A 13932-nucleotide genomic window follows, 5' to 3' on the forward strand; every position below is an offset into this window, starting at 1 on the left:
GCTGACAAGTGGCGGAGCCGGGATTTGAACCCATGACCTCTGACTCCCAAGCCCCTGCTCTTCCCACTGAGCCACGCTGCCGGGAATAAATGTGCTGGGGAGAGAGGAAAGGAGACAGAAAGAGAAGAAATTTCAGGAAAAAATGTGACGTGTTTTGTAAACATCTAACGCCTCCAGATAATTTTACTAGAGAAGGAAATAGGTTAAATAAAGCTTTAGACCCTCTCTCGCCTTGCCACAAGTTACTGGCCCTAAACTAAAAAAGTTTAGCCCCCTGCTCCTCCCTAGATCCAGATCCTAGATCCAGACTCCCCCTTTTAGAAAAAAAAAATCTCCCCCTTTCAGACTGTGAGCCCACTGTTGGGTAGGGACTGTCTCTATATGTTGCCAATTTGGACTTCCCAAGCGCTTAGTACAGTGCTCTGCACATAGTAAGCGCTCAATAAATATGATTGATGATGATGATGATGATGATGTTGATATCGGCTCACCCACACCACCCGGGCAAATGCCAGGGACCCTGCATGCCAAGGGGGAAGGCCGGCAACAGCTTTCATCCACAAAGAGTGACGCAAAAAAAAAAAAATAAACCAGTGCGGATAATAGCATTTTTTTTTATTTATTCCTGAGGGCTATTTCCTTTGGGGCCCACTGAGGAGACTGTGAGCCCACTGTTGGGTAGGGACTGTCTCTAGATGTTGCCAGCTTGTACTTCCCAAGCGCTCTGCACACAGTAAGCGCTCAATAAATACGATGGATTGATTGATTGAAAAGCTTTAGGGAAACTCTCTCGTCCATCCTGTCCTCCTCCTTGAGAAGCAGTGGAAAGTCCCCCTTCTAGACGGTGAGCCCGCTGTTGGGTAGGGACCGTCTCTGTATGTTGCCGACTTGGACTTCCCAGGCGCTTAGTACAGTGCTCTGTACACAGTAAGCACTCAATAAATACGATTGAATGAAAGACAGAAAGACAGAAAGACAGAAAGAAAGAAAGAAAGAAAGAAAGAGGACGGGCCTTTGGAGTCAGAGATTATGGGTTCAAATCCCTGCTCTGCCAACTGTCAGCTGTGTGAATCTGGGCAAGTGAGCCCACTGTTGGGTAGGGACCGTCTCTATATGTTGCCAACTTGGACTTCCCAAGCGCTTAGTACAGTGCTCTGTACACAGTAAGCACTCAATAAATACGATTGAATGAAAGACAGAAAGACAGAAAGACAGAAAGAAAGAAAGAAAGGAAGAAAGAGGACGGGCCTTTGGAGTCAGAGGTTATGGGTTCAAATCCCGGCTCTGACAACTGTCAGCTGTGTGACTCTGGGCAAGTGAGCCCACTGTTGGGTAGGGACCGTCTCTATATGTTGCCAACTTGGACTTCCCAAGCACTTAGTACAGTGCTCTGCACACAGTAAGCGCTCAATAAATACAAGAAAGAAAGAAAGAAAGAAGGAAAGAAAGAAAGAAGGAAAGGAAGAAAGAAGAAAGAAAGAAAGAAAGAAAGAAAGAAAGAAAGAAAGAAAGAAAGAAAGAAAGAAAGAAAGAAAGAAAGAAAGAAAGAAAGAAAGAAAGAAAAGAAAGAAAGAAAGAAAGAAAGAAAGAAAGAAAGAAAGAAAGAAAGAAAGAAGACGGGCTTTGGAGTCAGAGGTTATGGGTTCAAATGCCAGCTCTGCCAACTGTCAGCTGTGTGACTGGGCAAGTGAGCCCACTGTTGGGTAGGGACCGTCTCTATATGTTGCCAACTTGGACTTCCCAAGCGCTTAGTACAGTGCTCTGCACACAGTAAGCACTCAATAAATACGAGAAAGAAAGAAAGAAAGAAAGAAAGAAAGAAAGAAAGAAAGAAAGAAAGAAAGAAAGAAAGAAAGGAAGGAAGAAAGGAAGAAAGAAAGAAAAAAAGAAAGAAGGAAAGAAAGAAAGAAAGAAAGAAAGAAAGAAAGAAAGAAAGAAAGAAAGAAAGAAAGAAAAAGAAAGAGGATGGGCTTTGGAGTCAGAGGTTATGGGTTCAAATCCCTGCTCTGCCAACTGTCAGCTGTGTGACTCTGGGCAAGTGAGCCCACTGTTGACTAGGGACCGTCTCTATATGTTGCCAACTTGGACTTCCCAAGCGCTTAGTACAGTGCTCTGCACACAGTAAGCGCTCAATACGATTGAATGAATGAAGTCACTTCACTTCTCTGGGCCTCAGTTCCCTCATCTGTCAAATGGGGATGAAGACTGTGAGCCCCCCGTGGGACAACCTGATCACCTTGCAACCTCCCCAGCGCTTAGAACGGTGCTTGGCGCATAGTAAGCGCTTAAATACCATCATTATTATTATTATTATTACCCCGATGACACTTTTTCCTCCCAGAATTTCCCATCGGGGCCGACAAATGAGTCACGCGTTGCATCGCACTGTAATAACCACGGCCTGACCCAGCAGGACTTTTGAATTTCAGGTTTGCCCTAAAATGTCCTTTCACGCTACGGTGCAAGAGTGTTTTTGGAAAGTTAGCGAGGGCAAAAGCAATCCTGAGAATCAAATAGGATTCCCCTCCCAACACTGTTGGCTCACACTAAAAACCGACGGTGGTGATTTAATAATAATAATAATAATAATATTCTAATCCCCCTTCTAGACTGTGAGCCCGCTGTAAGCACCTGTATATATGTATATATGTTTGTACATATTTATTACTCTATTTATTTATTTATTTTATTTGTACATATCTATTCTATTTATTTTATTTTGTTAGTATGTTTGGTTCTGTTCTCCGTCTCCCCCTTTTAGACTGTGAGCCCACTGTTGGGTAGGGACTGTCTCTAGATGTTGCCAACTTGGACTTCCCAAGCGCTTAGTCCAGTGCTCTGCACCCAGTGAGCGCTCAATAAATACGATTGACTGACTGATTGATTGATTGTTGGGTAAGGAGCATCTCTATATGTTGCCAACTTGTACTTCCCAAGTGCTTAGTACAGTGCTCTGCACCCAGTGAGCGCTCAATAAATACGATTGAATGAATGAATGAATGAATGTTGGGTAGGGACCGTCTCTATATGTCGCCAACTTGGACTTTCCAAGCGCTTAGTACAGTGCTCTGCACCCAGTGAGCGCTCAATAAATACTATTGAATGAATGAATGAATGAATGAATGTTGGGTAGGGACCGTCTCTAGATGTTGCCAACTTGGACTTCCCAAGCGCTCAGTACAGTGCTCTGCACCCAGTAAGCGCTCAATAAATACAATTGAATGAATGAATGAATAATAAGATAATAAGGCCAAGAGGGTTGAACCGGCTGTTAAAAATCACTTCAAATTCATTCGTTCATTCACTCGTATGTATTGAGCGCTTACTGTGTGCAGAGCACTGTACTAAGCGCTTGGGAAGTACAATTTGGCAACAGGTAGAGACAGTCCCTATCCAACAACGGGCTCACAGTCTGGAAGGGGGATGCCTCCCCCTGGTCTCCCTTGGGTCTCATAGCTCATAATAATAATAATCATAATAATTATGGTATTTGTTAAGCGCTTACTAAGTGCCGAGCACTGTTCTAAGCACTGGGGTAGATACAAGGTCATCAGGTTGTCCCACGTGGGGCTTCCAGTCTTCATCCCCATTTTATAGATGAGGGAACTGAGGCACAGTGAAGTGAAGTGACTTGCCCAAAGTCACCCAGCTGAGCACTTACTGTGTGCAGAGCAGTGTACTGAGCGCTACAGCATTCGAGACAACCGCCGCCCAATACAGTCTGGGGGGATGGGGGGGGGGGGAGACGGACAGCCATCCAAAAAAAATTAAATCGCTCAATCCTATTTACTGAGCACTTACTGTGCGCAAAGCAGTGTACTAAGTGCTACAGCAATAAGGAGAGAGAACCGCTGCCCAATACAGTCTAGAAGGGGGGAGAGACGGACATCCATCCAAAAAGACATTCATACCAACGCTTAGAACAGTGATTGGCACATAGCGCTTAACAAATACCATCATTATTAATACTATTTACTGAGCGCTTACTGTGCACAGAGCACTATACTGAGCGAGACAGCAATAAAGAGAGAGACGACCGCTGCCCAATACAGTATAGGAGAGGGGAAGAGACGGACAGCCATCCCCAAAAAATTAATTTCCTCCTTCGAGCCTATTTACTGAGCGCCTACTGTGTGCAGAGCACTGTACTGAGCGCTACAGCAATGGAGAGAGAGAGACAACCACTGTCCCAAACAGTCTAGAAGGCGGGGAGAGACAGACAGCCAAACCCAAGAAAGCATTCATTCACTCATCGAGCCTATTTACTGAGCACCTACTGTGTGCAGAGCACTGTACTAAGCGCAACAGCAATAAAGAGAGACGACCGCTGCCCCAAACAGTCTAGAAGGGGAGGAGACCCATCCAAAAAAATTCATACCAGCGTCTAGAACAGCGCATGGCACCCAGTAAGCGCTTAACAAATACCATCACTATTACTCCTATTTACTGAGCGCTTACTATGTGCAGAGCACTGTCCTAAGCGCTACAGCAATGGAGGGAGAATGAGACAACCGCTGCCCAATACAGTCTAGAAGGGGGGGAGAGACAGACAGCCATCCACAAAACATTCATTCCCTCCTTCAGGCCTCTTTACTAAGCTCCTGCTGTGTGCAGAGCACTGTACTGAGCGCTACAGCAATGAAGAGAGAGAGAGAGAGAGACGACGGCTGCCCCAAACAGTCTAGAAGGAGGGGAGACAGCCAGCAAAAAAAAACCCCATTCATCCCAGCGCTTAGAACAGCGCTTGGCACCCAGTAAGCGCTTAACAAATACCATCATTATTAATCCTATTTACTGAGCGCTTACTGTGTGCGGAAGACTGTACTGAGCGCCACAGCAATGGAGAGAGAGAGACGACCACTACCCCAAACAGTCTAGAAGGAGGGGAGACAGACATCCAGCCAAAAAACCATTCACCCCAGCGCTTAGAACAGCGCTTGGCACCCAGTAAGTGCTTAACAAATACCATCATTATTAATCCTATTTACTGAGCGCTTACTGTCTGCAGAACACTGTACTGAGCGCTACAGCAATGGAGAAGGAGAGAGAGAGAGAGACGACCGCTGCCCCAAACAGTCTAGAAGGAGGGGAGACAGCCAGCCAGCCAAAAAACCATTCATCCCAGCGCTTGGCACCCAGTAAGCGCTTAACAAATACCATCACTATTAATCCTATTTACTGAGCGCTTACTGTCTGCAGAACACTGTACTGAGCGCTACAGCAATGGAGAGAGAGAGAGAGAGAGAGAGACGACGGCTGCCCCAAACAGTCTAGAAGGAGGGGAGACAGACAGCCAGTCAAAAAACCATTTATCCCAGCCCTTAGAACAGCGCTTGGCACCCAGTAAGCGCTTAACAAATACCATCACTATTAATCCTATTTACTGAGCGCTTACTGTCTGCAGAGCACTGTCCTAAGCGCTACAGCAATGGAGAGAAAGATAGACAACAGCTGCCCAAACAATCTAGAAGGAGGGGAGACAGACATCCAAAAAACCATTCATCCCAGTGCTTAGAACAGCGCTTGGCACCCAGTAAGCGCTTAACAAATACCATCATTATGAATCCTATTTACTGAGCGCCGAGCACTGTATTAAGCGCTACAGCATTGGAGAGAGAGAGAGAGATGACCGCTGCCCCAAGCAGTTTAGAAGTAGGGGAGACTGACAGCCATTCCAAAACCCATTCATCCCAGTGCTTAGAACAGCACTTGGTACCCAGTAAGCGCTTAGCAAGTACCATCATTATTAATCCTATTTACTGAGGGCTTCCTGTGTGCCAAGCACTGTATTAAGCGCTACAGCATTGGAGAGAGAGAGAGACGACGGCTGCCCCAAACAGTCTAGAAGGAGGGGAGACAGACAGCCAACCAAAAAAAACCCATTTATACCAGCTCCTGGCACCCAGTAAGCGCTTAACAAATACCATCACTATTAATCCTATTTACTGAGCGCTTACTGCGTGCAGAACACTGTCCTAAGCGCTACAGCAATGGAGAGAAAGAGAGACGACAGCTGACCCAAACAGTCTAGAAGGAGGGGAGACAGACATCCAAAAAAACACTCACCCCAGCGCTTAGAACAGCGCTTGGCACCCAGTAAGCGCTTAACAAATACCATCATTATTAATCCTACTTACTGAGCGCTTACTGTGTGCAGAACACTGTCCTAAGCGCTACAGCAATGGAGGGAGAGCGAGACAACGGCTGCCCAATACAGTCTAGAAGGGGGGGAGAGACAGCCAGCCAAAAACCCATTCATCCCAGCGCTTAGAACAGCGCTTGGCACCCAGTAAGCGCTTAACAAATACCATCACTATTAATCCTATTTACTGAGCGCTTAGTGTGTGCAGGACACTGTCCTAAACGCTACAGCAATGGAGAGAAAGAGAGACGACAGCTGCCCCAAACAGTCTAGAAGGAGGGGAGACAGCCAGCCAGCCAAAAAACCATTCATCCCAGCGCTTAGAACAGCGCTTGGCACCCAGTAAGCGCTTAACAAATACCATCATTATTAATCCCATTTACTGAGCGCTTCCTGGGTGCCGAGCACTGTATTAAGCGCTACAGCATTGGAGAGAGAGAGAGATGACCGCTGCCCCAAGCAATTTAGAAGGAGAGGAGACAGACAGCCATTCCAAAAACCATTCATCCCAGCGCTTAGAACAGCGCTTGGCACCCAGTAAGCGCTTAGCAAGTACCATCATTATTAATCCTATTTACTGAGGGCTTCCTGTGTGCCAAGCACTGTATTAAGCGCTACAGCATTGGAGAGAGAGAGAGACGACGGCTGCCCCAAACAGTCTAGAAGGAGGGGAGACAGACAGCCAACCAAAAAAACCCATTTATACCAGCTCCTGGCACCCAGTAAGCGCTTAACAAATACCATCACTATTAATCCTATTTACTGAGCGCTTACTGCGTGCAGAACACTGTCCTAAGCGCTACAGCAATGGAGAGAAAGAGAGACGACAGCTGACCCAAACAGTCTAGAAGGAGGGGAGACAGACATCCAAAAAAACACTCACCCCAGCGCTTAGAACAGCGCTTGGCACCCAGTAAGCGCTTAACAAATACCATCATTATTAATCCTACTTACTGAGCGCTTACTGTGTGCAGAGCACTGTCCTAAGCGCTACAGCAATGGAGGGAGAGCGAGACAACGGCTGCCCAATACAGTCTAGAAGGGGGGGAGAGACAGCCAGCCAAAAACCCATTCATCCCAGCGCTTAGAACAGCGCTTGGCACCCAGTAAGCGCTTAACAAATACCATCACTATTAATCCTATTTACTGAGCGCTTAGTGTGTGCAGAACACTGTCCTAAACGCTGCAGCAATGGAGAGAAAGAGAGATGACAGCTGCCCCAAACAGTCTAGAAGGAGGGGAGACAGCCAGCCAGCCGAAAACCCATTCATCCCAGCGCTCAGAACTGCGCTTGGCACCCAGTAAGCGCTTAACAAATACCATCATTATTAATCCCATTTACTGAGCGCTTCCTGGGTGCCGAGCACTGTATTAAGCGCTACAGCATTGGAGAGAGAGTGAGATGACCTCTGCCCCAAGCAGATTAGAAGTAGGGGAGACAGACAGCCATTCCAAAAACCATTCATCCCAGCGCTTAGAACAGCGCTTGGCACCCAGTAAGTGCTTAACAAATACCATCACTATTAATCCTATTTACTGAGCGCTTACTGTGTGCAGGACACTGTCCTAAGCGCTACAGCAATGGAGAGAAAGAGAGACGACAGCTGCCCCAAACAGTCTAGAAGGAGGGGAAACAGACATCCAAAAAACCATTCATCCCAGCGCTTAGAACAGCGCTTGGCACCCAGTAAGCGCTTAACAAATACCATCATTATTAATCCTACTTACTGAGCGCTTACTGTGTGCAGAACACTGTCCTAAGCGCTACAGCAATGGAGGGAGAGCGAGACAACCGCTGCCCAATACAGTCTAGAAGGGGGGGAGAGACAGCCAAAAACCCATTCATCCCAGCGCTTAGAACAGCGCTTGGCACCCAGTAAGCTCTTAACAAATACCATCATTATTAATCCTACTTACTGAGCGCTTACTGTGTGCAGAGCACTGTCCTAAGCGCTACAGCAATGGACAGAAAGAGAGACGACAGCTGCCCCAAACAGTCTAGAAGTAGGGGAGACAGCCAGCCAGCCAAAAAACCATTAACCCCAGCGCTTAGCACATAGTAAGCGCTTCACAAATACCATCCTTCTTAATCCTATTTACTGAGCGCTTCCTGTGTGCACTGTGTTAAGCGCTACAGCAGTGGAGAGAGAGAAAACCGCTGCCCCAAACAGTTTTGAAGGGGGGAGAGACGGCCAGCCAGCCAAAGAACCATTCATCCCATTCACAAATACCATCCTTCTTAATCCTATTTACTGAGCGCTTCCTGGGTGGCACTGTATTAAGCGCTACAGCATTGGAGAGAGAGAGACGACTGCTGCCCCAAACAGTCTAGAAGTAGGGGAGACAGACATCCAGCCAAAAAACCATTCCCCCCAGCGCTTAGCACACAGTAAGCGCTTCACAAATACCATCCTTCTTAATCCTATTTACTGAGCGCTTCCTGTGTGCCGAGCACTGTACTAAGCGCTACAGCAGTGGAGAGAGACAGACGACCGCTGCCCCAAACAGTCTAGAAGGAGGGGAGACAGACATCCAGCCAAAAAACCATTCACCCCAGCGCTTAGCACACAGTAAGCGCTTCACAAATACCATCCTTCTTAATCCTATTTACTGAGCGCTTCCTGTGTGCACTGTGTTAAGCGCTACAGCAGTGGAGAGAGAGAAAACCGCTGCCCCAAACAGTTTTGAAGGGGGGAGAGACGGCCAGCCAGCCAAAGAACCATTCATCCCATTCACAAATACCATCCTTCTTAATCCTATTTACTGAGCGCTTCCTGGGTGGCACTGTATTAAGCGCTACAGCATTGGAGAGAGAGAGACGACCGCTGCCCCAAACAGTCTAGAAGTAGGGGAGACAGCCAGCCAGCCAAAAAACCATTCACCCACAGTAAGCGCTTAACAAGTACCATCCTTCTTAATCCTATTTACTGAGCGCTTCCTGGGTGCACTGTATTAAGCGCTACAGCAGTGGAGAGAGAGAAAACCGCTGCCCCAGTCTTGAAGGGGGGAGAGACGGCCAGCCACAGAAAGAACCATTCATCCCAGCGCTTGGCACCGAGTGAGCGCTTCACAAATACCACCGTTATTATTAATCCTATTTACTGAGCGCTTCCTGGGTGCCGAGCAGTGTACTGAGCGGTTTTGGGGGGGAGGCCGGGGGGGCGTGTCTCACCTGGTCGAGGGGGAGGCCCAGGAGGAGGCTGAGCGGGAGCAGCAGGGTGGAGCCCGTGGTGCGGGCCGGAGGGCTGCCCGGAGGAGGAGGAGGACGAGGAGGACGAGGAGGAGGAGGAAGAGGAGGAGAAGGGGCGGCCATCCCGCATCTTGTCACCGACCTGCGGCAGTGGGATGGACTGGGAGGGGAGGAATCCCACCCAAGACGGCGGGGGGCCTGGGCCTGGGCCTTCCTCCTCCTCCTTCTTTTTCTTCTGCTTCCTCCTCCTCCTCTTCTCCTTCTTCTTCTTCTCCTCCTCCTCCTTTTTCTTCTTCTTCCTCCTCCTCCTCCTGCTCCCGGCAGGCGGGGATGAACCCCGGCTCCGGCCCCGCCCCCCGCTAGGCAGGGCCTACTGTCTAGCCCCTCCCTCTGCATCCCGACCCCCACAGGGAGAGCACCTAGTAGAACCACTACTAATATAATAATAATAATAATAATAGCATTTATTAAGAGCTTACTATGTGCAAAGCACTGTTCTAAGCGCTGGGGAGGTTACAAAGTGATCAGGTTGTCCCATATGGGGCTCACAGTCTTCATCCCTAGTATCATTAGTAGTAGCATTAATAATAATTATTATTATTATCCACCCCTCCCTCTGCATCCCGACCCCCACAGGAAGAACACCTAGTAGAACCACTACTAATATAATAATAATAATAGCATTTATTAAGCGCTTACTATGTGTAAAGCACTGTTCTAAGCGCTGGGGAGGTTACAAAGTGATCAGGTTGTCCCACATGGGGCTCACAGTCCTCATCCCTAGTATCATTAGTAGTAGCATTAATAATAATTATTATTATTATCCGCCCCTCCCTCTGCATCCCGACCCCAACAGGGAGAGCACCTAGTAGAACCACTACTAATATAATAACATAATAATAGCATTTATTAAGCGCTTACTATGTGCAAAGCACTGTTCTAAGCGCTGGGGAGGTTACAAAGTGATCAGGTTGTCCCACATGGGGCTCACAGTCCTCATCCCTACTATCATTAGTAGTAGCATTAACAATAATAATAATTATTATTATTATCCGCCCCTCCCTCTGCATCCCGACCCCCACAGGAAGAACACCTAGTAGAACCACTACTAATATAATAATAATAATAGCATTTCTTAAGCGCTTACTATGTGTAAAGCACTGTTCTAAGCGCTGGGGAGGTTACAAAGTGATCAGGTTGTCCCACATGGGGCTCACAGTCCTCATCCCTAGTATCATTAGTAGTAGCATTAATAATAATTATTATTATTATTATCCGCCCCTCCCTCTGCATCCCGACCCCCACAGGGAGAGCACCTAGTAGAACCACTACTAATATAATAATCATCATCATCATCATCAACAATCGTATTTATTGAGCGCTTACTATGTGCAGAGCACTGTACTAAGCGCTTGGGAAGTACAAACTGGCAACATCTAGAGACAGTCCCTACCCAACAGTGGGCTCAAAGTCGAAAAGGGGCTCACAGTGGGCTCGCAGTCTAAATAATAGCATTTATTAAGCGCTTACTCTGTGCAAAGCACTGTTCTAAGCGCTGGGGAGGTTACAAAGTGACCTTTTAGACTGTGAGCCCACTGTTGGGTAGGGACTGTCTCTATATGTTGCCAATTTGTACTTCCCAAGCGCTTAGTACAGTGCTCTGCACACAGTAAGCGTTCAATAAATACGATTGATGATGATCAGGTTGTCCCACATGGGGCTCACAGTCCTCATCCCTAGTATCATTAGTAGTAGCATTAATAATAATAATAATTATTATTATCCGCCCCTCCCTCTGCATCCCGACCCCCACAGGGAGAACACCTAGTAGAACCACTACTAATATAATAATAATAATAATGGCATTTGTTAAGCGCTTACTATGTGCAAAGCACTGTTCTAAGCGCTGGGGAGGTTACAAAGTGATCAGGTTGTCCCACATGGGGCCCACAGTCTTCATCCCTAGTATCATTAGTAGTAGCATTAATAATAATTATTATTATTATTATCCACCCCTCCCTTTGCATCCCGACCCCCGAAGGATAACAGCTAGTAGAAGCACTACTAATACAATAATAATGATAATAATAATAATAATAATAATAGCATTTATTAAGCACTTACTCTGTGCAAAGCACTGTTCTAAGCGCTGGGGAGGTTACAAAGTGACCTTTTAGACTGTGAGCCCACTGTTGGGTAGGGACCGTCTCTATATGTTGCCAATTTGTACTTCCCAAGCGCTTAGTACAGTGCTCTGCATACAGTAAGCATTCAATAAATACGATTGATGATGATCAGGTTGTCCCACATGGGGCTCACAGTCTTCATCCCTAGTATCATTAGTAGTAGCATTAATAATAATAATTATTATTATCCACCCCTCCTTCTGCATCCCGACCCCCACAGGGAGAACACCTAGTAGAAGCATTACTAATATAATAATAATAATAGCACTTATTAAGCCCTTACTATGTGCAAAGCACTGTTCTAAGCGCTGGGGAGGTTACAAAGTGATCAGGCTGTCCCACATGGGGCTCACAGTCCTCATCCCTAGTATCATTAGTAGTAGCATTAATAATAATTATTATTATTATTATCCGCCCCTCCCTCTGCATTTGACCCCCGAAGGATAACAGCTAGTAGAAGCACTACTAATATAATAATAATGATAATAATAATAATAATAATAGCATTTATTAAGCGCTTACTCTGTGCAAAGCACTGTTCTAAGCGCTGGGGAGGTTACAAAGTGATCTTTTAGACTGTGAGCCCACTGTTGGGTAGGGACTGTCTCTATATGTTGCCAATTTGTACTTCCCAAGCGCTTAGTACAGTGCTCTGCACACAGTAAGCGTTCAATAAATACGATTGATGATGATCAGGTTGTCCCACATGGGGCTCACAGTCCTCATCCCTAGTATCATTAGTAGTAGCATTAATAATAGTGATTATTATTATTATCCGCCCCTCCCTCTGCATCCCGACCCCCACAGGGAGAACACCTAGTAGAACCACTACTAATATAATAATAATAATAATAATAATAATAGCATTTATTAAGCGCTTACTATGTGCAAAGCACTGTTCTAAGTGCTGGGGAGGTTACAAAGTGATCAGGTTGTCCCACATGGGGCTCACAGTCCTCATCCCTAGTATCATTAGTAGTAGCATTAATAATAATTATTATTATTATCCGCCCCTCCCTCTGCATCCCGACCCCCAAAGGATAACAGCTAGTAGAAGTACTACTAGTATCATTACTAGTATTATTAGTAGGATTATTAATAATAATGATTATTCGCCCCTCCCTCTGCATCCCGACCCCCACAGGGATAACACCTAGTAGAAGCACTACTAATATCATTACTAGTATCATTAGTAGTATTATTAGTAGTAGCATTAATAATAATTATTATTATCCACCCCACCCTCTGCATCCCGACTCCCGAAGGATAACAGCTGGTAGAAGCACTTAGTATCATTACTGGTATCATTAGCAGTATCATTAATAATAATAATAATTACCCACCCCTCCCTCTGCATCCCGACCCCCATAGGGATAACAGCTGGTAGAAGTACTACTAGTATCATTACTAGTATCATTAGCAGTATTATTAGCAGTATCATTAATAATAATAATAATTATCCACCCCTCCCTCTGCATCCCAACCCCCACAGGGATAACAGCTAGTAGAAGCACTACTAGTATCATTATTAGTATCATTAGTAGTATTATTAGCAGTATTATTAATAGGATTATTAATAATAGTGATTATCCACCCCTCCCTTTGCATCCCGACCCCCACAGGGATAACAGCTAGTAGAAGCACTTCTAGTATCATTACTAGTATCATTAGTAGTATTATTAGCGGTATTATTAGTAGAATCATTAATAATAATAATAATTATCCGTCCCTCCCTCTGCATCCCGACTCCCGAAGGATAACAGCTGGTAGAAGCACTTAGTATCATTGCTAGTATCATTAGCAGTATTATTAGCAGTATCATTAATAATAATAATAATTATCCACCCCTTCCTCTGCATCCCGACCCCCACAGGAATAACAGCTTGTAGAAGCACTACTAGTATCATTATTAGTATCATTAGCAGTATTATTAGCAGCATTATTAGTAGTATCATTAATAATAATAATTATCCGCCCCCTCCCTCTGCATCCCGAGCCCCGAAGGATAACAGCTAGTAGAAGTACTACTAGTATCATTACTAGTATCATTAGTAGTATTATTAGCAGTATTATTAGTAGTACCATTAATAATAATAATAAGTATCCGCCCCCACCTGCATCCCGACCCCCACAGGGATAACAGCTAGTAGAAGCACTACAAGTATCATTACTAGTATCATTAGTAGTATTATTAACAGTATTATTAGTAGGATTATTCATAATAATGACTATCCGCCCCTTTCTCTGCATCCCGACCCCCGAAGGATAGCAGCTAGTAGAAGCACTACTAGTATCATTACTAGTATCATTAGCGGTATTATTAGCAGTATTATTAGTAGGATTATTAATAATAATGATTATCCGCCCCTCCCTCTGCATCCCGACCCCCACAAGGTAACAGCTGGTAGAAGCAC

The 13932-nt window shown here is 45.6% G+C and overlaps 1 protein-coding gene across 1 annotated transcript in view; it reads right to left on the reverse strand.

The window, feature by feature from the left end:
* MBOAT1 (membrane bound O-acyltransferase domain containing 1) overlaps nucleotides 1-9521 on the reverse strand; it is a 55033-nt gene extending 45512 nt beyond the window's left edge. The window contains exon 1 of the mRNA XM_038771158.1: nucleotides 9315-9521. Coding sequence (XP_038627086.1) covers nucleotides 9315-9455 — 141 coding nt within the window. The 5' untranslated portion in view covers nucleotides 9456-9521. The remainder of the gene's footprint in view (nucleotides 1-9314) is intronic.
* Nucleotides 9522-13932: the final 4411 nt, after the last annotated feature.

This window comes from Tachyglossus aculeatus, chromosome X2 (genome assembly GCF_015852505.1).
Source record: "Tachyglossus aculeatus isolate mTacAcu1 chromosome X2, mTacAcu1.pri, whole genome shotgun sequence".
In the NCBI taxonomy this organism is placed as follows: domain Eukaryota; kingdom Metazoa; phylum Chordata; class Mammalia; order Monotremata; family Tachyglossidae; genus Tachyglossus; species Tachyglossus aculeatus.